Genomic DNA, 26,447 nt, shown 5'->3' with positions numbered 1-26,447 from the left:
TAGTACACAATTGAATAACAATGGTGAGAATAGACATCCCTGTCTTGTTACTGATTGTAGTGGAAAGTATTCATTTTTCATTATTCAATATAATGTTAACTGTAGGCTTTTGGTATGTAACCTTTGTACCATGTTTAAGATGTTCCTTTTTACTCCATGTTCTGTTGAGAATTTGTTCCAAGAATGGATGTTGAATTTTGAAGACATTTGTACTACATTGGTTGCCGTGTTCCCATATCCGCACACCCCACACAAGAAAGTAATCTGTTTCATTGACTTCCTCTTGCCTGCTCTCAGAACATTGAGAGAAGGGAAATTATTTTGAAATTGGATCTGTATGTCAAAGGAAGCTTCATTTCTGAGGCTATCCTATTCTGCAGGGCAGAAGAAATGAGTTCAACTTTTTCATTTCTTTAGGAAACTCCAGTGGGATTACTGATCGTCCTCTTGAAAATCTGTTTGATGCTTCCTAATTAATAAAGGAAAATAGAAGGAGAACTATTTTGGATTCCTTATATTTTCTAGCTGTCTCCTTTGGTTTTCTTAGTAAGATTTTGTAAAAGAATCTAGTGGGTTGGTAATGGAGGGAAACAGAAGATGAAATTTATCAAATATATGCTTTAGATATGAATATGATAATCTTCACAACAACTTTAGCTGAAGTAGCTCAGAGAAGGAGGACCAGTATTTGAAATCAAGTTTTTAAAATCATTATCACTCTGTTTTCCTTCTTCCTAACTGTTCTATTTTTAGTATTCTGACTTTATTGAAATCTGGTAAAGGTTATTTTTAAAGTTCAGTTTAGTTGCTTAGTCATGTCTGACTATTTGCAACCCCATGGAACACAGGATGCCAGGCTTCCCTGTCCATCCCCAACTCCCAGAGCGTACGCAGTCAGACTTGTGTCCATCAAGTCGGAGATGCCATCCAACCATCTCATCCTCTGTCGTCCCCTTCTCCTTACACCTTCAATACTTCCCAGCATCAGGGTATTTTCCGATGAGTCTGTTCTTCACATCAGGTGGCCAAAGGATTGGAATTTCACTTCAGCATCAGTCCTTCCAATGAATTGATTTCCTTTAGGATTGACTAGTTGGATCTTCTTGCAGTCCATGGGACCCTCAAGAGTCTTCTCCAACAACACAGTTCAAAAGCATCAATTCTTCGGTGCTCAGCTTTCTTTATAGTCCAACTCTCACATCCATACATGACTACTGGAAAAACCATAGCTTTGATTGGATGGACCTTTGTTGGCAAAGTAATGCCTCTGCTTTTTCATGTGCTATCTAGGTTGGTCATAGCTTTTCTTCCAAGGAGCAAGCGTCTTTTAATTTCATGGCTGCAGTCACCATCTGCAGTGATTTTGGAGCTCCCAAAAATAAAGTCTCTCACTGTTTCCATTGTTTCCCTTTCTATTTGCCATAAAGTGATGGGACCAGATGCCATGATCTTAGTTTTATGAATGTTGAGTTTTAAGCCAACTTTTTCACTCTCCTCTTTCACTTTCATCAAGAGTCCCTTTAGTTCTTCTTCACTTTCTGCCATAAGGGTGGTGTCATCTGCATATCTGAGGTTATTGATAATTCTCCTGGCAGTCTTGATATTCCACCTTATGCTTCATGCAGCCTGGCATTTCGCATTATGTACTCTGCATATAAGTTAAATAAGTAGGGTAACAATATACAGCCTTGACCTACTCCTTTCCCAATTTGGAACCAGTCTGTTCTTCCGTGTTCGGTTCTACCTGTTGCTTCTTGATCTGCATACAGATTTCTCAGGAGGTAGGTGAAGTGGTGTGATATTCCCATCACTTTAAGAATTTTCCACAGTTTGTTGTGCTCCACACAGTCAAAGGCTTTGGCGTAGTCAATAAAGCAGAAATAGATGTCCTTCTGGAACTCTCTTGCTTTTTTGATGATCCAACAAATGTTGGCAATTTGATCTCTGGTTCCTCTGCCTTTTCTGAATCCAGCTTGAACATCTGGAAGTTCATGGTTCATGTATTGCTGAAGCCTGGCTTGGAGAATTTTGAGCATTACTTTGCTAGCGTGTGAGATGAGTGCAATTGGGTGGTAGTTTGGACATTCTTTGGCATTGCCTTTCTTTTTTAAAGTACAATGATACTATGTTGACTGTGCTAACTTGAGATTTCTTACCATTGTATGAACCATTCACATTTTTAATTGTAAGAAAATTTTAAATGAAGATACTAATTCTATACATGATGGTTTTTATTAAGCTTAATTTCATGAGAGTTCTACTTTGCTCTTTCTAATTTCCTTCAAAAATCTGTCACCCTTGGTTATTAAGTTCCTAATCGGTGCATGGAGAGAAACAGAGGTGTGTGTCCCAGTGACTCCAAAATCAAGCTGAGACTGCCAGTCAGGTTCCACCTGTTGCTTTCTGTCCTCAGTAAATAACTGAATACATTTGAAACTTTTCACTGCCTTTATAATATGATCCTTCTGTCAAATAGCTTTTTATTTCATCCTTTTCCAAGACTTGAGATGATTGACTTTTTACTTCTTCAGTTACTGACTCTTATTCAACAGGATACAAGTGACCCTCAGACCTGTGGTTTTCTTGGATAAAATCTTTTTTCTTGCCTCTTTCATTTGTGTTTTTCACAACTGATCAATATATATCAGCCATAACTCTGACATGTCAATTTTCTCCCAACAGTTCTACACAGGCATGATTAGATTTATTCTCCCAGAAAGTCTGCTTTCCTCTACAACAAGTTTTTTATTCTTTGCCAGGAAATGTAACAGAAATGACTCAGATTTCTTTCTTTCTTCCCTTATTATCACTCCCTCTCCCCTTAGGTTTACAGTAGGTCAATCAGGATATAGGTCCAAAGAATAGACCTTGCAAGTTGAATTTTCTGTTTTGTATTCTCTATATATAACTCACAGATAAAATACGTTTGAGAAACTAATTTCAACTGAAATACTCATCCTGCTTTTATCTTAGATTATTCTTATATTAAATTTAGAGTAGCAAATAACCACCTTTATTGGCACTGATTAGCATTAGAAGAAATTAACTTACTATTATTCATTTTAAAAATAATAATTCTTGGCCAGCAGTCAGCTTAATATCAATTCAAAGAAATATAATGAAAAATTTACTAGATTTTAGTTTTAACATTAATTAACAGGGCAGAAAGTGAAGAGGAACTAAAAAGCCTCTTGATGAAAGTGAAAGTGGAGAGTGAAAAAGTTGGCTTAAAGCGCAACATTCAGAAAACGAAGATCATGGCATCCGGTCCCATCACTTCATGGGAAATAGATGGGGAAACAGTGGAAACAGTGTCAGACTTTATTTTTTTGGGCTCCAACATCACTGCAGATAGTGACTGCAGCCATGAAATTAAAAGACTCTTACTCCTTGGAAGGAAAGTTATGACCAACCTAGATAGCATATTCAAAAGCAGAGACATTACTTTACCAACAAAGGTCCGTCTAGTCAAGGCTATGGTTTTTCCTGTGGTCATGTATGGATGTGAGAGTTGGACTGTGAAGAAGGCTGAGCGCCGAAGAATTGATGCTTTTGAACTGTGGTGTTGGAGAAGACTCTTGAGAGTCCCTTGGACTGCAAGGAGATCCAACCAGTCTATTCTAAAGGAGATCAGCCCTGGGGTTTCTTTGGAAGGAATGATGCTAAAGCTGAAACTCCAGTACTTTGGCCACCTCATGCGAAGAGTTGACTCATTGGAAAAGACTCTGATGCTGGGAGGGATTGGGGGCAAGAGGAGAAGGGGACGACAGAGGATGAGATGGCTGGATGGCATCACTGACTCAATACACGTGAGTCTCAGTGAACTCCGGGAGTTGGTGATGGACAGGGAGGCCTGGTGTGCTGCAATTCATGGGGTCGCAAAGAGTCGGACACGACTGAGCAACTGAACTGAACAGAACTGAAAGCTCTTGAGAGCTGGCAATAAGCTAACACATTATTATGTGCCAGAAATATTCCAATTGTTATTTCTCTTAAAACTTAAAAAACTGAGAGCACACATGAAAAAGAAAGCTACAGGCCAATGTCACTGATGAACATACATGCAAAAATCCTCAACAAAATTTTAGCAAACAGAATTCAGCAACACATCAAAAAGCTTACACAACATGATCAAGTAGGGTTTATTCCAGGGATGCAAAGATTCCTCAATATATGCAAATAAGTCAATATGATGCACCATATTAACAAATTGAAAGATTAAAAGCCATATGATAATCTCAATAGATGCAGGAAAAGCCTTTGACAAAATTCAGCACCCATTTATGATTAAAACTCTTTAAAAAATGGGCATATAAGGAACCTACCTCAACATAGTAAAGGCCATATATGACAAGCCTAGAGCAAACATTATTTTCAATGGTGAAAAACTGAAAGCATTCCCCCTAAGATCAGGAACAAGACAAGGGTGTCCACTTTCACCACTATTATTCAATATAGTTCTGGAAGTCCTAGCTACAGCAATCAAAGAAGAAAAAGAAATGAATGGAATCCAGATCAGAAAAGAAGAAGAAAAGCTCTCACTGTTTGCAGATGACATGATACTGAACATAGAAAGCACTAAAGATAGTATCCAAAATTACTAGAGCTAATCAGTGAATTTAGCAAAGTTTCAGGATACAGAATCAATACACAGAAATCACTTGCATTTCTATATACTAGCAATGAAAAATCAGAGAAATTAGGGAATCGGTCCCATTCACCATTGCAACAAAACGAATTAAATATCTAGGAATAAACGTACCTAAGGAGACAAAAGAATGGTACACAGGAAATTATAAGACACTGATGAAAGAAATCAAAGATGACATAAACAGATGGAAAGATATTCCATATTCCTGGGTAGGAAGAATCAATATTGTGAAAATGACTCTACTACCAAATGCAATCTACAGATTCAGTGCAATCCCTATCAAATCACCAATGGCATTTTTCACAGAACTAGAACAAAAAATTTCACAATTCATATGGAAACACAAAAGACCCTGAATAACCAAAGCAGTCTTGAGATGGAAGAGTGGAGCTGGAGGAATCAACCTTCCTGATTTCAGATTATACTACAAAGCTACAGTCATCAAGACAGTATGGTCTAGATGAAACAACCAGAAATAAACCCATGCACCTATGGGTACCTTATTTTGACAAAGAAGGCAAGAATATACAATGGTGCAAAGACAGCCACTTCAATAAATGGTGCTGGAAAAACTAGACCCAACTACATGTAAAAGAATGAAATTAGAACACTTCCTAACACCATACACAAAGAGAGACTCAAAACGGATTAAAGACCTAACTATAAGACCAGAAACTATAAAACTCATAGACGAAAACATAGGCAGAACGCTCGAGGACATAAAGCAAGATCCTCTATGACCCACCTCCTACAGTAATGGAAATAAAACAAAAGTAAACAAGTGGGACCTGATTAAACTTAAAAGCTTTTTCACAGCAAAGGAAACTACAAACAAGGTGAAAAGACAACCCTCAGAATGGGAGAAAATAATAACAAATGAAACAACTGACAAAGGATTAATTTCCAAAATATACAAGCAGCTCATACAACTCAATGTCAGAAAAAAACAACCCAATCCAAAAGTGGGAAAAAGACCTAAACAGACATTTCTCCAAAGAAGACATACAGATGGCTAACAAACACATGAAAAGATGCTCAATATTGCTCATTATTAGAGAAATGCAAATCAAAACTGCAATGAGATGTTACTTCACACCAGTCAGAATGGCTCTCATCAAAAAGTCTACAAACAGTAAATTCTGGAGAGGGTGTGGAGAAAAGGGAACCCTCTTGCACTGTTCGTGGGAATGTAAATTGATACAGCCACTATGGAAGACAGTGTGGAAATTCCTTTAAAAACTGGGAATAAAACCACCATATGACCCAGCAATCCCACTCATAGGCATATACCTAGGAGGAAACCAAAATTGAAAAAGACGCATGTATCCCATTGTTAATTGCAGCACTGTTTACAATAGCAAGAACATGGAAGCAACCTAGATATCCATAGACAGATGAATGGATACAGAAGTTGTGGTACATATGCACAATGGAATATTACTCAGCCATAAAAAGGAATGCATTTGAGTCAGTTCTAATGAGGTGGATGAACCTAGAGTCTATTATACAGAGTAAAGTAAGTCAGAAAGATAAATACCATATTCTAATTCATGCATATGAAATCTAGAAAAATGATACTGAAGAATTTATTTACAGGGCAGCAACAGAGAAACAGACAGAGAATAGACTTATAGACACTGTGAGAGGGGAGGAGAGGGTGAGATGTATGGGAAGAGTAACATGGAAACTTATATTACCATATGTAAAGTAGATAGCCAACAGGAATTTGCTGTATGGCTCTGGAAACTCAAACAGGGGCTCTGTATCAACCAAGAGGGGTGAAATGGGGAGGGGAATGGAAAGGAATTTCAAAAGGGAGGAGATATATGTATACCTATGGCTGATTCAGAGAAGGCAGTGGCACCCCACTCCAGTACTCCTGCCTGGAAAATCCCATGGGCGGAGGAGCCTGGTAGGCTGCGGTCCATGGGGTCGCTAAGAGTCAGACACGACTGAGCGACTTCACTTTCACTTTTCACTTTCTTGCACTGGAGAAGGAAATGGCAACCCACTCCAGTGTTCTTGCCTGGAGAATCCCAGGGACGGGGGAGCCTGGTGGGCTGCCGTCTATGGGGTAGCACAGAGTCAGACACGACTGAAGCAACTTAGCAGCAACATGGCTGATTCATGTTGAGGTTTGACAGAAAACAGCAAAATTCTGTAAAGCAATTATCCTTCAATAAAAAATTAATTTAAAAAATAATAAATTTTTTAAAAAACAAGAGCATTTGGAGACTAATTAGAAAGTCTTACTATGTGTAGCTTGATATTTTTTTCAGATTTGGATATATCATCCCTTTTCAGTAAATGACCAGATACAGCAGTCAAATATCAGAGTTTTTTGTTTTTTCCGGTAAGAGATAAATATGCAAAGAAGAAGGGGATTGAAAATAAACATATAGATGCCTAGTCATTCTTAACAATTGCAAAAGGAGGGAATGAGAAGAAAGAAGCTGATACTTTCCCTGGTACTTGGAATTTGTTTTATTTCTTGGTTTTTAGAATTGTATAAGAAAATGTTTGATTTTGGGGGATAAATCTACACATAATGTCAGATGGAAGTATTTACAACTTTGAAGAAATTATTCAGTAAGTGACATTTGTTAATGCTCACTGGTCATAATTTTCTGTTAACCATTGTGCATTGTTTATTTATCCCACTATAAATTGGAGATTTGTTTTACACACTGTTTAATGAAATAGGAAAACTGGTATTAAGGCCCTGTTTTCATTTCTCTGTTTTCACAGAATGTTAGCTCTCTGTTATGTTAGAGTCAAATGAAATTCTAAAAAATGAATTTTGAAGATAGAAGCATTTCTCAAAAGAGTACCTTCTAAATTAAACTTACAAATGAAATGAATATTAATATGTCTCAGAAGTGCAGAGAGGTGATAAATAATCCTAACATAAATGCATCTTTTTGAGGAGACTTATGCTCATTTTCCAATATTCATGTTATTATATACTAGTATAAAGTGATTCATTACTTCAGCTCATATATAATGTATACCTTGTTATTCATTTGCTCAGTTGTGTCTTGCTCTTTGTGACCCCATGGACTACAGCACACCAGGCTTCCATGTCCTTCACTATCTCCTGGAGTATGCTCAAACTCATGTCCATTGAGTCAGTGATGCAATCCAACTGTCTCATCCTCTGTTGTCCCCATCTTCTCTTGCCCTCAATCGTTCCTTGCATCAGGGTCTTTTCCAGTGAGTCGGTTCTTCGTGTAAGGTGCCCAGAGTATTAGAGCTTCAGCTTCAGCATCAGTTCTTCCAAGGAGTATTCAGGGTTGATTTCCTTGCTATCCAAGGGACTCTTAAGAGTTTTCTCCAATGCCACAGTTCAAAAGCATCAGTTGTTTGGCACTCAGCCTCCTTTATGGTCCATCTCTCACATCCGTACATGACTACTGGAAAAACCAAAGCTTTTGACTAGATGGACCTTTGTGGGCAAAGTGATGTTTGTGCTTTTTAATATGCCGCCTAGGTTGGTCATAGCTTTTCTTCCAAGGAGCAAGCATCTTTTATTTCATGGCTGAAGTCACCATCTTCAGTGATTTTGGAGCCCAAAAAAATGGTTTGTCACTGTTTCCCATTGTTTCCCTTTCTATTTGCCATAAAGTGATGGGACCGGATGCCATGATCTTAGTGTTTTGAATGTTGAGTTTTAAGCCAACTTTTTCACTCTCCTCTTTTACCTTCATCAAGAGGCTCTTTACTGCCTCCTCACTTTCTGCCATAAGGTGTCATCTGCTTATCTGAGGTTATGGATATGTCTTCCAGCAGTCTTGATGCCAGGTTGATCTTCATCCAGCCCAGCATTTCCCATGATGTACTCTACATATAAGTTAAATAAGCAGGGTGACAATATACAGCCTTGATATACTACTTTCTCAATTTTGAACCAGTCTCTTGTTCTATGTCTGGTTCTAATTGTTGCTTCTTGACCTGCATACAGATTTCTCAGGAGGCATGTAAAGTGGTCTGGTATTCCCATCTCTTGAAGAATTTTCCACAGTTTGTTGTGATCCACACAGTCAAAGGCTTTAGCATAGTCAGTGAAGCAGGAGTAGATGTTTTTCTGGAATTCCATTGCTTTTTCTTTGATCCAGCAAATGTTGGCAATTTGATCTCTGATTCCTCTGCCCTTTCCAAATCCAGCTTGTACATATGGAAGTTCTTGGTTCACATACTTTGAAGCCTAGCTTGAAGGATTTTGAACACTACCTTCCTAGTATGTGAAATGAGCACAATTGTGTGGTAGTTTGAACATGCTTTGACATGGTGGAATTGGAATGAAAACTGACCTCTTCCAGTCCTGTGGCCACCATTGAGTGCTTCACTTTAACAGCATCATCTTTTAGGACTTGAAATAGCTCAGCTGAAATTCCATCACCTCCACTAGCTTTGTTTGTAGTAATGCTTCCTAAGGCCTACTTGATTTCATACTTGAGGAGGTCTGGCTCTAGGTCAGTGACCACACCATCATGATTATCTGGGTTATCGAGACCTTTTTTGTACAATTCTATGTATTCTTGCCACCTCTTTTTGATATCTTCTGGTTCTGTTAGATCCATAGCGTTTCTATCCTTTATTTTGTCCATCTTTGCATGAAATGTTCCCTTGGTATCTCTGATTTTCTTGATGAGATCTCTAGTTTTTTCCATTCTATTGTTTTCCTGTATTTCTTTGCGTTGTTCACTTAAGAAGGCTTTCTTATCTCTCCTTGCTATTCTTCGGAACTCTGTATTCAAATGGGTATATCTTTCCTTTTCTCCTTTGCCTTTCACTTTTCTTTTCTCAGCTGTTTGTAAGGCCTCCTCAGACAACCATTTTGCCTTGTTGAATCCCTTTTTCTTGGGGATGGTTTTGGTCGCCACCTCGTGTACAGTGTTACAACCCTCCATCCATAGTTCTTCAGTAGCATATTGGGCACCTACCCACCTGGGGAGTTCATCTTTCAGTGTCCTATCTTTTTGCCTTTTCATACTGTTCATGGGGTTCTCAAGGCAAGAATACTGAAGTCGTTTGCCATTCCCTTCTCCAGTGGACCACATTTTGTCAGAAATCTCCACCATGACCCATTCGTCTTGGGTGGCCCTACACGGCATGGCTTAGGTTCATTGAGTTAGACAAAGCTGTGGTCCCTGTGATCAGATTGACTAGTTTTCTGTGATTGTGGTTTCAGTCTGTCTGCCCTCTGAGGCCCTCTCTCAGTGCCTACCGTCTTAGTGGGGTTTCTCTTACCTTGGACATGGAGTATCTCTTCACAGCTGCTCCAGCAAGCGCAGCCACTGCTCCTTACTTTGGATATGGGGTATCTCTCCACGGCCACCGCTCCTGACTTTGGATGTGGGGTATTTCCCCTTGGCCGCTTGCAGCTCCAGCGCCATGCAGATGCCACTCAGGCTTCAGCAGGAGGTGAACTGTGAACTTCCAGTTATTCAAGCTGGATTTAGAAAAGGCAGAGGAACCAGAGATCAAATTGCCAACATCTGCTGGATCATCAAAAAAACAAGAGAGTTCCAGAAAAACATCTATTTCTGCTTTATTGACTATGCTGAAGCCTTTGACTGTGTGGATCACAAGAAACTGTGGAAAATTCTGAAAGAGATGGGAATACCAGACCACCTGACCTGCCTCTTGAGAAACCTGTATGCAGGTCAGGAAGCAACAGTTAGAACTGTACATGGGACAGTGGACTGGTTCCAAATTGGAAAGGAGTACGTCAAGGCTGTATATTGTCACCCTGCTTATCTAACTTCTATGCAGAGTACATCATGCGAAACACTGGGCTGGATGAAGCACAAGCTGAAATCAAGATTGCCGGGAGAAATATCAATAACCTCAGATATGCAGATGACACCACCCTTATGGCAGAAAATGAAGAACTAAAGAGCCTCTCGATGAAAGTGAAAGAGGAGAGTGAAAAAGTTGGCTTAAAGCTCAACATTCAGAAAACGAAGATCATGGCATCTGGTCCCATCACCTCATGGGAAGTAGATGGGGAAACAGTGGAAACAGTGTCAGACTTTATTTTTGGGGGCTCCAAAACCATTGCAGATGGTGACTGCAGCCATGAAATTAAAAGACACTTGCTCCTTAGAAGAAAAGTTATGACCAACCTAGATAGCATATTCAAAAACAGAGACATTACTTTGCCAACAAAGGTCCGTCTAGTCGAGGCTATGGTTTTTACATTAGTCATGTATGGGTGTGAGAGCTGGACTATAAAGAAAGCTTAGCACCGAAGAATTGATGCTTTTGAACTGTGGTGTTGGAGAAGACTCTTGAGAGTCCCTTGGACTGCAGGGAGATCCAACCAGTCCATCCTAAAGGAAATCAGTCCTGCATATTCATTGGAAGGACTGATGCTGAAGCTGAAACTCCAATACTTTGGCCACCTGATGCAAATAACTGACACATTGGAAAAGACCCTGATGCTGGGAAAGATTGAAGACAAGAGGAGAAGGGAACGACAGACGATGAGATGGATGGCATCACTGACTCAATGGACATGAGTTGGTGATGGACAGAGAGGCCTGGCGTGCTGCAGTCCTTGGGGTCACAAAGAGTCAGACACTACTGATAATTGGTGGTCAGAAAATATCTGTCTGCAGAGATAAGAAGGGTCCAGCCCTGGAAGAACATTCAAAGCAAAAGATAACAGCAGGCAAAAAGGAACAGAGGAGGAAGTAACTTGTTCAAGGAACTGAAAAAGATCAGTTTGGAACATAGTGATAAAGGGGAACATGGCAAAGAAAGAGGTTTAAGAGGTAGGGAGGGCCGGATCCTTATTAGCTTGTAAGATTCTGGTAAAGAGTTTAGTTTATATTCTTACAGTAAGAGTAAGAAGAGTTTAAAACAAGGGAATCGATACTATCCATTGATTGTGATTGTGGAAAATGTGTAGACAGCCACACCACTATTACCATCCAAGTTTTCACCTCTTTGCCAGAGCAGTGTAACAATCAGATTTTTAAGGTTCTATAAATTTTTTCACTTTCCTTTGATCCAGAAAAAGCTTGAAAAGGAAGACAATAGTACCAAAAAAAGTGTTTCCAGTCTTTACATAGAACTAAAGTTTTACTGGAAATATAGGCAAATGGTATAAAAAGTTTTGTTGTCCAATAAAACGTGAAAAAGTGTTCAACTTTACCAATGATCAAAGCAATACCAGTTAAAACAGCAATATGATACCACTTTTTAAAATGTATTAAACTTTCAAATTTTTAAAAATACATATTAAACTGGCATATTTTAAAAGTACTAATGCATTTATGATGGGGATGTGAGGAGACAGACTAGTGGGAATGCATATTTGTACAAGTCCACAGTCTCTTATCCAAATCCTTTTAGCCAGATATATCTCATAATTCACAATTTTTTTGTTTTTTTAAGAATGGTAATACAGAGACTTCCATTTCACTAGGAGTCTTTTGTGAGGAAAATAGTCAAAATATATAAAGCAATGATTCTCAAGACATTGGACCTCAAGCAGTGAAGGATAATGACCCCTGAGAGACAATAAACAAATTATATAAATCCTAGCATTACCGCCTAATGTACTCCTGGAGGAAAGTTTCCAAGCCTTTGCACAGGGAGGGAGAACCAAGGCAGAGTTCATCAGGGTCTCTGAGTTGAGACAGAGCAGGGAGTCCAAGGAAGACAGGTGGCTAGAGTTCACAGGACAGACTGTTGAACGGAAAAGAGCCACACAAAGTGCTCTGGAGAGCTGTAGAAGGCAACCTTGCACTGAATGCAGACCCATTAGTGTGTGGGGAAATGACTCAAGGCCAGAAAAAGAAGTACCCAAAATATTAGGGGTAGCAGTGCCTCAGATTCATTGAGAGCCAGAAATATTGCAAACCTGGAAAGCATAGTAACTCACAGGGCAGCACTGAGAGTACTAAGTAAAGTTTTGACCCCAGTAAGGCAATGCCAAAGAATGCTCAAACTACTGCACAATTGCACTCATCTCACACGCTAGTAAAGTAATGCTCAAAATTCTCCAAGCCAGGCTTCAGCAGTATGTGAACCGTGAACTTCCTGATGTTCAAGCTGGTTTTAGAAAAGGCAGAGGAACCAGAGATCAAATTGCCAACATCTGCTGGATCATGGAAAAAGCAAGAGAGTTCCAGAAAAACATCTATTTCTGCTTTATTGACTATGCCAAAGCCTTTGACTGTGTGGTTCACAATAAACTGTGTAAAATTCTGAAAGAGATGGGCATACCAGACCACCTGATCTGCCTCTTGAGAAATTTGTATGCAGGTCAGGAAGCAACAGTTAGAACTGGACATGGAACAACAGACTGGTTCCAAATACGAAAAGGAGTTCATCAAGGCTGTATATTGTCACCCTGTTTATTTAACTTATATGCAGAGTACATCATGAGAAACGCTGGACTGGAAGAAACACAAACTGGAATCAAGATTGCCGGGAGAAATATCAATAACCTCAGATATGCAGATGACACCACCCTTATGGCAGAAAGTGAAGAGGAACTCAAAAGCCTCTTGAAAGTGAAAGTGGAGAGTGAAAAAGTTGGCTTAAAGCTCAACATTCAGAAAACGAAGATCATGGCATCTGGTCCCACCACTTCATGGGAAATAGATGGGGAAACAGTGGAAACAGTGTCAGACTTTATTTTGGGGGCTCCAAAATCACTGCAGATGGTGACTGCAGCCATGAAATTAAAAGACGCTTACTCCTTGGAAGGAAAGTTTTGACCAACCTAGATAGCATATTGAAAAGCAGAGACATTACTTTGCCAACAAAGGTCCGTCTAGTCAAGGCTATGGTTTTTCCTGTGGTCATGTATGGATGTGAGAGTTGGACTGTGAAGACAGCTGAGCGCCGAAGAATTGATGCTTTTGAACTGTGGTGTTGGAGAAGACTCTTGAGAGTCCCTTGGACTGCAAGGAGATCCAACCAGTCCATTCTGAAGGAGATCAGCCCTGGGATTTCTTTGGAAGGAATGATGCTGAGGCTGAAACTCCAGTACTCTGGCCACCTCATGCGAAGAGTTGACTCATTGGAAAAGACTCTGATGCTGGGAGGGATTGGGGGCAGGAGGAGAAGGGGATGACAGAGGATGAGATGGCTGGATGGCATCACTGACTTGATGGACGTGAGTCTGAGTAACCTCCGGGAGTTGGTGATGGACAGGGAGGCCTGGCGTGCTGCAATTCATGGGGTCGCAAAGAGTCGGACATGACTGAGCGACTGATCTGACCTGAACCCTAGATTAACTGCTGTTTTGATCCCACCTAACAAAACTTAAAAGCAGAATCTAAAACAATCAAATTATTTCCATGTAGTTTAACAACATCACAGAGCAAAGTTCAATAATATGTTAAGGATTACAAAAGTATCTAACTGAACAAAGTAGAATTCACAGTGCCTGGCATTTGATAAAAAATTACAAGGCATGCAAGAAAGCAAGAAAATACGTCATAAAAAGGATAAAAAAATCAATTACATGACATTCTGGAAAAGGCAAAACTATGGAGACAGTAAAAAGATTAGTGTTTACTTGCGGGGAGAAGAGAGGGAAGGATGAATAAATGGAACAGAATTTTTAGGGCAGTGAAAATACTCTGTGTGATACTGTAAAGATGGATATGTGTCGTTACATGTTTGTTCAACTCCACAGAATATGCAGTGCCAAGAGTGAGCCCTAATGTAAACTGTGAACTTTGGATGGAGATAATGTGTCCATGTAACACGTCACCAGTTACAACAGATGCACCTCTCTGGTGGGAGATGTTGATAACAGGGCAAACTGCATCTGTGGGAGTATGGCATTTACGTAGTTTCTCTGTACTTTCCTCTCAGTTTTGTTATGAACCTAAAACTGCTATTAAAAAATTGTCTTAAGAAAACAGTCCATTGAAACAGACCCAGAAATGGCACATATGCTAGGATTAGTAGATAAGAACAGCTATTATAATTGTATTCCATATGTTGAAGAAGCTAGAGGAAAGATTGAACATGTTAGAGAGATGGAAGTTATGAAGAGCCAATCAAACATCTGGAGATTAAACCTTCAATGTATGAGATGAAGAACACACTAGATAGAATTAACAGCATAATGAGCATTGCAGAATGATTAGTGAACTTGACTTTATAACTGTAGAATCTATCCTGAATCAAATACACACTGAAAAGAAACAGAGAACTATGGATTATGGAACTGCTTGAACAGGCAAAATATAAATGTCATTGGAGTTCTGAAAGAAGTAGGGGCAGGGATAGTACAGAAAAAAATGTTTGTAGAAATGTAATGTTGTTGTTCAGTCACCCAGTGGTGCCCAACTCTGCAGCCCCAGGAACCACAGCACACCAGGCCTCCATGTCCCTCACCATTTCCCAGAGTTTGCCCAAGTTCATGTTCATTGCGTAGGTGGTGCTGTCCAGCCATCTCATCTCCTGATGCCCTCTTCTCCTTCTGCCCTCAATCTTTCCCAGCATCAGGGACTTTACCAGTGAGTCCTCTGTTTGCATCAGATGACCAGAATACTGGAGATTCAGCTTCAGCATCAGTCCTTCCAGTGAATATTCAGGTTGATCTCCATTAAGATTGACTGGTTTGATCCCCTTGCTGTCCAAGGGACTTTCAGAAGTCTTCTCCAGCACCACAGTTCAAAGGCATGTATTCATTTGGCATTCTGCCTTCTTTATGGTCCAGGTCTCACAACCGTACATGACCACTGGGAAGACCATAGCCTTGACTGTATGGACCTCTGTTGGCAGAGTAATGTCTCTGCTTTTCAACACACTGTCTAGGTTTGTCATTGCTTTCCTGCCCAGAGCAATCATCTTCTGATTTCATGGCTTCAGTCACCATCCGCAGTGATTTTGGAGCCAAGAAGAGGAAATCTGTCACTGCTTCCACCTTTTCCCCTTCTATTTGCCATGTAGCAATGGGGCTGGATGCCATGATCTTAGTTTTTTAATATTTAGTTTTAAGCTGGCTCTTTCACTATCCTCTTTCACCATCATCAAGAGGCTCTTTAGTTCCTCTTTGCATTCTGCCATTAGACTGGTATCATCCACTTATCTGAGGTTGTTGATGCTTCTCCTGCCTGTCTTGATTCTGGCTTGTAATCATCCAGCCTGGCATTTCTCATAATGTGCTCAGCGTATAGGTTAAACAAATGGGGTGACAGCAGACAGCCCTGTTGTACTCCTTTCTCATCTTGAATCAATCAGTTGTTCCCACACAGGGTCCTAACTGTTGCCTCTTGACCCCATATAGGTTTCTCAGAAATGTAACACAGAGTCCCAGTTCCAATAATGGCCTGTATTGGACAACTCTTCTGCTAGTAGCAATTATATAGACAAAGTATTGTTTGGAGAGCAACCAGAAGTAGGCAGAAACTGTAGGAACAAAAACCTTAAAAGAGGGATGCAAACTAAAGGCGCTTTGCTTGACTAGCCTTTTTCCCTTTAAAGCTTATCTCATTTTATCTTGGAGAACTGGAGGAAAAGAGCTTAAGAAAGTAGTATTGTTATTGAGATGAAACAAGAGCTCAGGACTGCCAAATCAGCTGTAAATTGAGAGAGGACATCTCAGAAAGAAGGGAGCCAGGAAAGAGGGATCCCCGAACTCTTTTTTTTTTTTAGAAGTTAACCATTGGATTTATTTTTTTATTTTTATTTTTTTAACATTTCAAATTTTATTTTATTTTTAAACTTTACATAATTGTATTAGTTTTGCCAAATATCAAAATGAATCCGCCACAGGTATACATGTGTTCCCCATCCTGAACCCTCCTCCCTCCTCCCTCCCCATACCATCCCTCTGGGTCGTCCCAGTGCACCAGCCCCAAGCATCCAGTATCGTGCATCGAACCTGGACTGGCAGCTCGTTTCATACATGATATTTTACATGTTTCAATGCCATTCTCCCAAATCTTCCCACCCTCTCCCTCTCCCACAGAGTCCAAAAGACTGTTCTATACATCAGTGTCTCTTTTGCTGTCTCGTACACAGGGTTATTGTTACCATCTTTCTAAATTCCATATATATGCGTTAGTATACTGTATTGGTGTTTCTCTTTCTGGCTTACTTCACTCTGTATAATAGGCTCCAGTTTCATCCACCTCATTATAACTGATTCAAATGTATTCTTTTTAATGGCGAGTTCTTGTGAGTTCCCAAGTTGCACATATACAAACAGTGCTTCAAGAAACCAGAGAGAAAGTAGCATCAGGAGGCCTAAAGCACTGAGCAGAGATACCAGCAGCTGCATAGTACTCAATTTGAGTACAAGCTTTGACAAATTTGAGGGATTGATAAATACCTCAGATTTTGTATTGAAACAGTAGAAGGACCATGCCTTAGGACTAAATGCCATACTAAGACCAAGGGCAAAAGCGAAATAAATCCTTCCTCACAAAGTCAAAGCCCAAACTGTCATACGATCAATTGGAAGAAGGAAAAGGTAACCTAAAATTAAAAAAAAAAAACATCAATGGTAGTAGATCTGTGGATGACCTAGATATTTGAATTAGCAGTCAAAGACTTTAAAATAGAAATTATAAATCAGTTAAAGGATTTAGAGGAAAAGATTAGCACAGTGATTGAATACATAGGGAAATCTTAGCAGCAAATGGAAGCTATAAAATAAAGCCAAATGTAAATTCTGGAGCTAAAAAAGCTGAGATGAAAATTTCATTAGGTATCAGCAGCCTTTTTAACAAATGTTATCTATAATTTGGAGACAGTTCAATAGAAATCATCTTGAAACACAGAGACTAAAAGATTAAAATAAAGAGTACTTGGTAACCTGTGAAATGATATCAAAAAGTCTTTTATATATATATATCTATCTCTCACTGGCATTCTCAAAAGCAAGGAGAGATAAGTAGGGGAGTAGAACTGAAAATTTCCTACATTTGATGAAAAACATTAACCCATATGTCCAAAAACTTAGCAAACTGCTAGTGGGATAAGTACAAAGAAAACTACACTCAGACACATCACTGTCAAACGGCTAAAACCAAAGATAAAGAGGAAATCTTAAAAGCAGCCAAAGATAAGACAGTGATACAACAATAACTGACTTTCCTATAAAGGTGGTGGGAATGGAAGGCTGGAGGACAAGAAAATGGCATCTTTATAAAGTACTAAAGAAAAGTAATAAATGGTGCTTATGTTGTATGTTATGTTACATTCCCAGTGGGGTCTAGGGCACCATCCCATAATCAAATCCTTACGTAGGATAAAGACCATAAATAGCTTCACTTCAGGTCAGGTTTTGATGTCAGATATTTTTTGGTGCCAAAAGTTTTTTAAAAGAAATACTTTTGAATTCAGAGCTTTTTGGATTTTAGAATTATAATAAAGTTTCTGGATCTATCTGCTTCTCAAGAGGAAAACAGGCAGTTTATATTTATAAATGTCTACATCCTTCCCAGGTGGTTCAGTGGGTAAAGAATCAGCCTGCAGTGCTGGAGACGCAGGAAACATGGGTTCAATCCTTGGGTTGGAAAGATCCCCTGGAGGAGGGCATGGCAACACACTCCAGTATTCTTGCCTGGAGAATCCCATGGACAAAGGAGCCTGGCAGGTTACAGTCCATAGGATCACAAAGAGTCAGACACGACTGAAGCAACTGAGCATGCACACACACACATCCTTAGAAGCAGGAACTTAATCTGGGCAATGAAAGTAACACATGAAGAGTGTACGCCAAGTGTTACACCAGGATGTTTATGACAGCATTTTTAAAATAATTTTTAAAAACTGAAAGCAACCTAATGTCCTAATAGCCTCCTGATTCTTGGTTAGATTACTTCCCTGGTGGCTTAGAGGGTAAAGCGCCCGCCTGCAATGCGGGAGACCCGGGTTCAATCCCTGAAACGGGAAGATCCCCTGGAGAAGGAAATGGCAACCCACTCCAGTATTCTTGCCTGGAAAATTCCATGGACGGAGGAGCCTGGGAGGCTGCAGTCCATGGAGTTGCAAAGTCAGACACGATTGAGTGACTTCACTTTCCTTTTCCTTTCCTATCTATGTATGAATGGACTGCTTTATAGCCATGAAGAAACATGTTGTCAAAGAATATTGACATGGTGGAATAAACAGTCTCAAGATGTTACATGAAAAGATCACAAAACAGTATGATTCTAAATGTTAATAGTAGTTATTGCTGTGTGGTTGTCTCGTCATCTTTATTTGCTTTATTTCACTCTTGTATTCCTTAATTTCCACCTATGAACATGTATTCCTTTGGTAATTAGAAAAATCAGGGCTAGTTTTTGAAAAAGCAAGGCAATAAGGAAGATATTCCTATTGCTGTTTAACTTCAGTTTGCTTCTCTAAGTTGGGAATCATTTTATTAACAAAGATTACAAAAGTGTAGCATTATTAAGGCCTTGGCACAGTATATCATCCATATCCCCAGGTATAGTGTCTACACACCTGGATTTGAAGTGTCTTTTAAGCTGCATTGCCTGAGGCATTTCCAGAAGGAATCCTGTTAAATGAGAAATAAGACCTTTCATAAGTGATTCTGACCATTTCTCTTGCCACTTCAAACACTCTGACTTAATCTTCAGAGAACCACTTTCTCAGATAAATTGTCCAGCACCACATCTAGTTCTTGGCTTGTTTTTAAAAGTCTGCAGATCCTTTTATGAGGTCATTTTTTAAAGCTTAAATACCTACTTTGCTTTGAAAATCTATTTTCTCCCTTTTCAGAAAGAGCATACCAGGAGTTAAAATTGGATCACATTTAGCAAGCTACATCATACATCTGGAGTAAATTCCAGAGTATTAATGTCATGATATGTTAAAGCAAAGACTTTCAAGTCTAATTTTTGCAGACCTACTAAATCTTAAAGGACAGTCTGGGTAGCCAGCAGTTTTGATCCCTGAGTTGAGGTATGTTTTCTAAAGTTATTCTGAAAGTCAGAGGGGAAAGGCAGAAAAGACTGCATTATGGTCCTGTTTGAATAGCTTGATGCCACAGTTAGAGGAGATGTCTTTATCACCTTTTACTGTAGGTTCTTAGAATTAAACTGTTGGAACAGGCTTGAGAAGTTGAGCCCAGTTGCTTTCCCAGTGCTTATATCTCTTCTGCATCATTCTAGACAGATAGTATCTAGTATCTATTGAACTACTTATAATAATTATTTTTTCTTATAGGTTAATAAGTTGATATTCTGATTTCATATCTTAGTCTCTGTGTACTTAATATTTGCTAAAATTTACTGCTGAAACTATGTGAACTTGGAGTTTTCTTTGTGTAAAGATTTGATAACAAATTTAGCTTCTTTAATAAATGTAGGACTATTCATATTTTGTTTTATCTTGGGTCCAGTTTTATATGTTGCTTTTAAGGAGTGTGTCCTTTTCATTTATCAAATTTTTGGTATAAAGTTGTTCTTAATAGGCTCCTATTGCCTCTTAAAACATCTGTGAATAATGTGGCGCAGAGTAATAATTTCCTTTTCATTGCTAATATTGGTAACTTATATTCTGTTTTTCTCAATCAATCTAAATAGCAATTTATCAATTTTGTTATTTTCAAAAAACCAGTGTTGGCTTTGTTAATTTTCTTGTTGTTTTGTTTAATTGCTCCTGCATTGATTTCTGCCTATTATTACCTTCCTTAGTTTGCTTTTACTTTGATCTTCTTTTTCTAGCTTCTTAAATTGGAAGTTTCTTTATTTTAAACCTTTGTTTTCCAGAATAGCATAAAAAGCTATAAATGTCTTTCTGAACACTCTTTTAACTGTACTCTGCAAATTTCCTTAAATGTTTTATTGAGGTATAGTTGATATAAAATAAATTGTACTTGAAGTATACAAATTTAACATATGTGTATATGTGTATGAATTCATCAACACACTCAAGATACTGACCCTATCCATCACCTGCAAAAATGTACTCAGTCCCTGTCTTCTGATCCAGGGAAATCACCGATTGACTTTCTGTCACAGTGCATTGATTTGCATCTTCTAGTTGCTATGTGCGTGCTCAGTCGTGTCTGACTCTTTGCGACCCCAGGGCTACATACAGTCCATGTAGCCCCCTAGGCTCCTCTGTCCATGGGATTTCCCAGGCAAGAATACTGGAGTAGGTTGCCATGCCCTCCCCCAGGGGACCTTTCTGACCCAGGGATGAAACCCACATCTCCTGTGGCTCCTTCATTGGCAGGCAAATTCTTTACCACTGAGCCACTTGAGAGATCTTGCATTTTCTAGAATTTTAGATAAATGAAACTGTAAAGTATGTATGCTTTTTTGGTCTGGGTTCTTCACTCAGTGAAGTTATTTGAGATGCATCCACATTGTTGTATCGAGAGTCCATTCCTTTTTACTGGTGAATAATATTACATTTTATCAGTTCAGTTAAGTTCAGTTGCTCAGTCATGTCCAACTCTTTACGACTCCATGAACCTCAGCACGCCAGGCCTCCCTGTCCATCACCAACTCCCAGAGTCCACCCAAACCCATGTCCATTGAGTCAGTGATGCCATCCAACCATCTCATCCTCTGTCGTCCCCTTTTCCTCCTGCCTTCAGTCTTTCCCAGCATCAGGGTCTTCTCAAGTGAGTCAGCTCTTTGCATCAGGTAGCCAAAGTATTGGACTTTCAGCTTCAACATCAGTCCTTCCAGTGAACACCTAGGACTGATGTCCTTTAGGATGGACTGGTTGGATCTCCTTGCAGTCCAAGGGACTCTCTGGATATTCCATTATTTGTTTATTATTCCACCTGTTGATAGACATTTGGGCAGTTTTAGTTTATGGCTCCTATAGATAAAGCTTTTATGAAAATTTATGTAAAAAATTTTTGTTTCAACATATATTTTTATTTCTCTTGAGTGATACCTCAGAACAGAGTGGCTGACTCATATGAAAAATGTATGTTTATCATTTTAAGAAACTGCCTAACTGTTCTCCAAAGTGATTGTAGCATTTTACTCTCCTCCCAGAAGTTATGAGGGTTCCAGTTCCTCCACATCTTGATATAGTCAGTCTTTCTAATATTGGCTACTCTAATAGGTGTGCAGTGGTATCTCATTATGTTTTTAATTTGCATTCTGTGAATGACTAATGTCATTAGTCATTCATGTGTTTGTTTATCGTCTTTGGGGAAATGTCTGTTCAAGTCCTTTGCCCGTTTTTTAATTGAGTGGTATGTCCTGTTGTTGAGTTTAGAAGTTCTTTATATAGTCTGGGTATTAACCCTTATCACGGGTGTCATTTGCAAATACTTTCTTCCAATCTCTGAGCTGCCTTTTTGTGCTATTTACAGTGTCCATTTGTCCATGAAAGTTTTTAATTTTGATGAAGTCCGATTTGTCTCTTTGTTGTTATTGTTGCTGCTTGTGCCTTTGCTGTCACATCCAAGAAATCTAAATCCTAAGTCATGGAACGTTCCCCCTATATTTTTTTTTCTAAGAGTTTCATAGTGTTACCTCTGGCATTTAGGTCTTTGATCCATTTTGAGGTAATTTTGGATATATATGATAGACTGTAAGTCTAGCTCCATTCTTTTGCTTGTGGCTCTCCAGTTCTCCCACCACCGTTTTGTCTAAATGACTGTCTCTTCCACATTAAATGGTCTTACTTAGCACCCTTGTTGAAAATCATTTGGCCATATACACCATTTACAGGATTTATTTCCAGTCTATTTTATTCTATTCTATAATTCCTCCTTTATGCCAGTTAGTACACTGTTTCTTTGGGAGGGGAGGTGTTTATTGAAGTATAGTTGATTTACAGTATTGTTGTAAATTATAATATTACAACAATATATAAACTATAATATATATAAATTATATAAATATTGTTGTAAACATTACAGTGCTGTTGTGAAAAAGTTTTAGGTGTACAACATAGTGATTGTTTTATATATGTGTGTACAAATATATTTCCATTATAGGTTATTGCAAGAAATAACCTATAGTTATTCTTAGGTTAAGAATATATTAGATATAGTTCCCTGTGTTATACATTAAATCATTGTTGTTTTATCTATTTTATACATAGTGGTATGTATCTGTTTGAAGAAGGCAATGGCAGTCCTCTCCAGCACTCTTGCCTGGAAAATCCCATGGACGGAAGAGCCTGATAGGCTACAGTCCATGGGGTCACAAAGAGTCGGACACGACTTCACTTTCACTTTCATGTATCTGTTAATCCTATACTCCTAATTTATCCCTACCCCCTACTTTCTTCTTTGGTAACCATAAGTTTGTTTTTCTATGTCTGTGAGACTATTTTTGCTTTGTAAATAAATTCATTTGTGTTATTTTTAGGTTCTACATATAAGTGATACTATATAATATTTGTCTGTCTTTGTCTTTCTCTGACTTCACTCAGTATTTCTAGGTCCTTCCATGTTGCTTCAGATGACAGTGTTTCATTTTTTTTGATGGCTGAGTTTTATACATACATACACACACCCCACATCTTCTTTATGCATTCATCTGTTGATAGACATTTAAGTTGCTTCCATGTCTTGGCTACTGTAAATAGTGCTGCTACTAATGTTGGAGTGCACATACTTTTTTAAAGTTTTTTCTAGTATATACCCAGGAGTAGGATTGCTGGATCATATGGTAGTTCTTGTTTTAGTTTTTTAAGGGACCTCCATATTGTTTTCCAGAGTGGCACCAATTTTTATTCCTGCCAGTAGTATAGGAGAGTTCCCTTTTTTCCCAAACTCTATCCAGCATTTATTATTTGTACACTTTTTGATTATGATCATTCTGATTATTGTGAAGTGATATTGTGGTTTTGACTTGCATTCCTCTAATAATTAGTTGATGTTGATCTTTTTAAGTGCCTGGCCATCTGAATGTCTTTGGAGAAATGTCTGTTAAGGTCTTCTGCCCATTTTTTGATTGAGTTGTTTGTTTGTTTTTGATACTGAGTTGTATTGAGCTATTTTTATATTTTAGAAGTTAAGCCCTTGTCAGTTGCATCATTTGCAAATATTCTCAGTCTGTAGGTTGTCTTTTTGTTTTGTTTATAGTTTCCTTTGTTGTGCAAAAGCTTTTAAGTTTGATTAGGTTCCATTTGTTTACTTTTGCTTTTATTTCTTTTGTATTGGGAGAGTAAGTAATCTAAGAACATATTGCTATGATTTATGTCAGAGAATGTTTTGCCTATGTTCTGTTCTAGGGGTTTATGGTATCATGTCTTATATTAATATTTAGGTCTTTAAACCACTTCGAGTTTATTTTTGTATATGATATGAGTGAGTGTTCTAATTTCATTGATTTACATGAGTCTTTCCAGCTTTCCAAACATGGCACTTGCTAGAGACTGTTTTCTCCATTATGTATTCTTGCCCCCTTTGTCGAAGATTATTTGATTGTAAATATGTGGGTTTATTTCTGTTCCATTGATCTGTACGTCTATTTTTGACTAGCACAGTTTTGATCACTGTAGTTTTGCAGTAAGTTTGGAAATCAAGAAGTGTGAGACCTTCAGCTTTTTCTTTTTTAATTGATTTGTTTTTGCTCCTCAGGGTCCCTTGAGATTGCATATAAATTTTAGGATGGATTTTTCTGTTTCTCAGATTGCCATTGCATTTGAAACTGACCCCAGTGAATATATAGATTACTTTAGATAGTATGGACATCTTAACAATATTTAGTCTTCTAAATATGAACACAGGGTGTTTTTCTGTTTGTCTTTGTCTTTAACTTCTTTCAGCAACATTTTGTAGTTTTCAGTATATAAGTCTTTTGCCTCCTTACGTTTATTTCTAGGTATTTTATTAATTTTAATGCTATAGTAAATAGAATTGTTTCTTAATTGCCTTTTTGAACTGTTAATTGTTAGTGTATAGGAATACAACTGATTTCCTGTATTTTATATCCTACTACTTTACTTAATTTGTTTATTCTAATAGCTTTTTTGTGGAATCTAAATTTATAATTTTCTACAAATAAGAGCATATCATCTACCAACAGAGATAGTTTTCCTTGTTTCTTTCCAATTTGAATGCCTTTTATTCTTGCCTAATTTCTCTGGCTAGGACATTTATTGATTTGTGTATATGTTAAACCCTCCTTGCATCCCATGAATCCCACTTAAACTTGATATATGAACTTTATAAGGTGCTGTTGAATTCAGTTTGTGAGTATTTTGTTGATGATTCTTTCAACTATATTCATCATGGATATTGACCTGTAATCTTCTTTCCTTGAAGGTTAATGCTGATCTCATAAAATGAGTTCCCTCCTCTTCAGTTTTTTGGTAGAGTTGGAGAAGGAATGGAATTAATTCTCCTTTAAATACTTGGTGGAATTCACCAATGAAACTATCTTGTCCTGGACTTTTCTCTTTGGGGAAGTATTTTTTATTACTGAGTCAGTTTTCTTACTAATTTTTGGTCTATTCAGATCTTGTTTCTTCATGATTATGGGTATTTTTAGGATCTAATTTCCTTTTGATTTCTTCTTTGATCAAAGCATTATTTGGAAATTTGTCAGTTCCTAAATATTTGAGAATTTTCCAGAAAACTTTGTGTTACTCATGTCTAATTTATTTCTAGTACAGTCAGAGAATATTCTTTGTATGACTTGAATTGTTTGAAATTAATTGAAAATTGCTATTGTCAGAAAATAATCTATGTTGGTAAATGGTCCGTGTATACTGGCTTACCTCATTTTATCGTGCTTTTCTTTATTGCACTTTGCAGAAACTTCATTTCTTTTTTACAGATTGATGGTTTATGGCAATTTTGCCTCAAGCAAGTTTAAGGCACCACTTTTCCAAAAGCATTTACATACTTTGTGTCTCTGTGTCACATTTTGGTAATTCTCACAATATTTTTCATTATTATTGCATGGTGATCTGTGATCAGTGATCTTAGATGTTACTATTGTAATTGTTTGGGGACCACAAACTGCGCTTACTTAAGATGGCAAACTTAACAAATGTATGTGTTCTAGCTGCTCCGCCTACTAGCGGATCCCCTGTTTCTTTCCCTCTCCTTAAGAAAGGTAATGCTAAGTCGTGTCCAACCCCATGGACTGTACAGTCCATGGAATTCTCCAAGCCAGAACACTGGAGTAGGTAGCCTTTCCCTTCTCCAGGGGATCTTTCCAAGCCTCCCTATTCCCTGAGACCATTAATTTTGAAGTTAGGCCCATTGATAACCCTGCAGTGGCCTCTAAGTGTTCAAGTGAAAGGAAAAGTCACATTTCTCTGACTTTAAATCAAAAGCTAGAAATGATTAAGCTTACTGAGAAAGCCTTACCAAAAGCCAAAATGGATCAGAAGCTAGGCCTCTTGTGCCAAACAGTTAATCCAAGTTGTGAATGAAAAGTAAAAGTTCTTAAAGGAAATTAACAGTGCTACTTCAGTGAACACACAAATGATAAAGCAAAACAGTCTTATTGCTCATGTGGAGAAAGTTTTAGTAGTCTGGATAGAAGATCAAATAAGCCATAAAATTCACTTAATCCAAAGCAAGGCCCTAATTGTCTTCGATTCTGTGCAGGCTGAAAGAAATGAGGAAGCTGCTGAAGAAAAGTCTAAAGCTAGTGAAGGCTGGTTCATTAAGTATAAGAAAAGAAGCCATCTTCGTAACATAAGAGTGCAAGGTGAAGCAGAAAGTACTGATGTAGAAGCAACAGCAAGTTATTCAGAAGATCTAGCTAAGATAATTAATCAAAGTAGGGACACTAAATGACAGATTTTCATCATAGATGAAATAGCCTTATATTAAAAGAAGATGCCTTGCCCTCTAGGACTTTTATAGCTTGAGAGGAGAAGTTCTTAAAGTGCTTGGCTTCAAAACTTCAAAGGACAG

General features: G+C 38.3%; 1 protein-coding gene across 11 annotated transcripts in view; it reads left to right on the top strand.

Moving 5' to 3' along the window:
* Positions 1–26,447, top strand: part of VPS8 (VPS8 subunit of CORVET complex) — a 302,528-nt gene that overhangs the window by 232,220 nt on the left and 43,861 nt on the right. Inside the window, exon 46 of one of the 11 annotated variants that reach the window (XM_044943981.2) lies at positions 418–498. The exons of the other annotated variants lie outside the window; for them this stretch is intronic. Coding sequence (XP_044799916.1) covers positions 418–477 — 60 coding nt within the window. The 3' untranslated portion in view covers positions 478–498. Of the gene's footprint in view, positions 1–417; positions 499–26,447 lie in introns of those variants that run through there. 11 annotated transcript variants of the gene reach the window in all.

This window comes from Bubalus bubalis, chromosome 1 (genome assembly GCF_019923935.1).
Source record: "Bubalus bubalis isolate 160015118507 breed Murrah chromosome 1, NDDB_SH_1, whole genome shotgun sequence".
Taxonomy (NCBI): Eukaryota; Metazoa; Chordata; class Mammalia; order Artiodactyla; family Bovidae; genus Bubalus; species Bubalus bubalis.
This window is presented reverse-complemented; position numbering and strand designations above follow the sequence as displayed.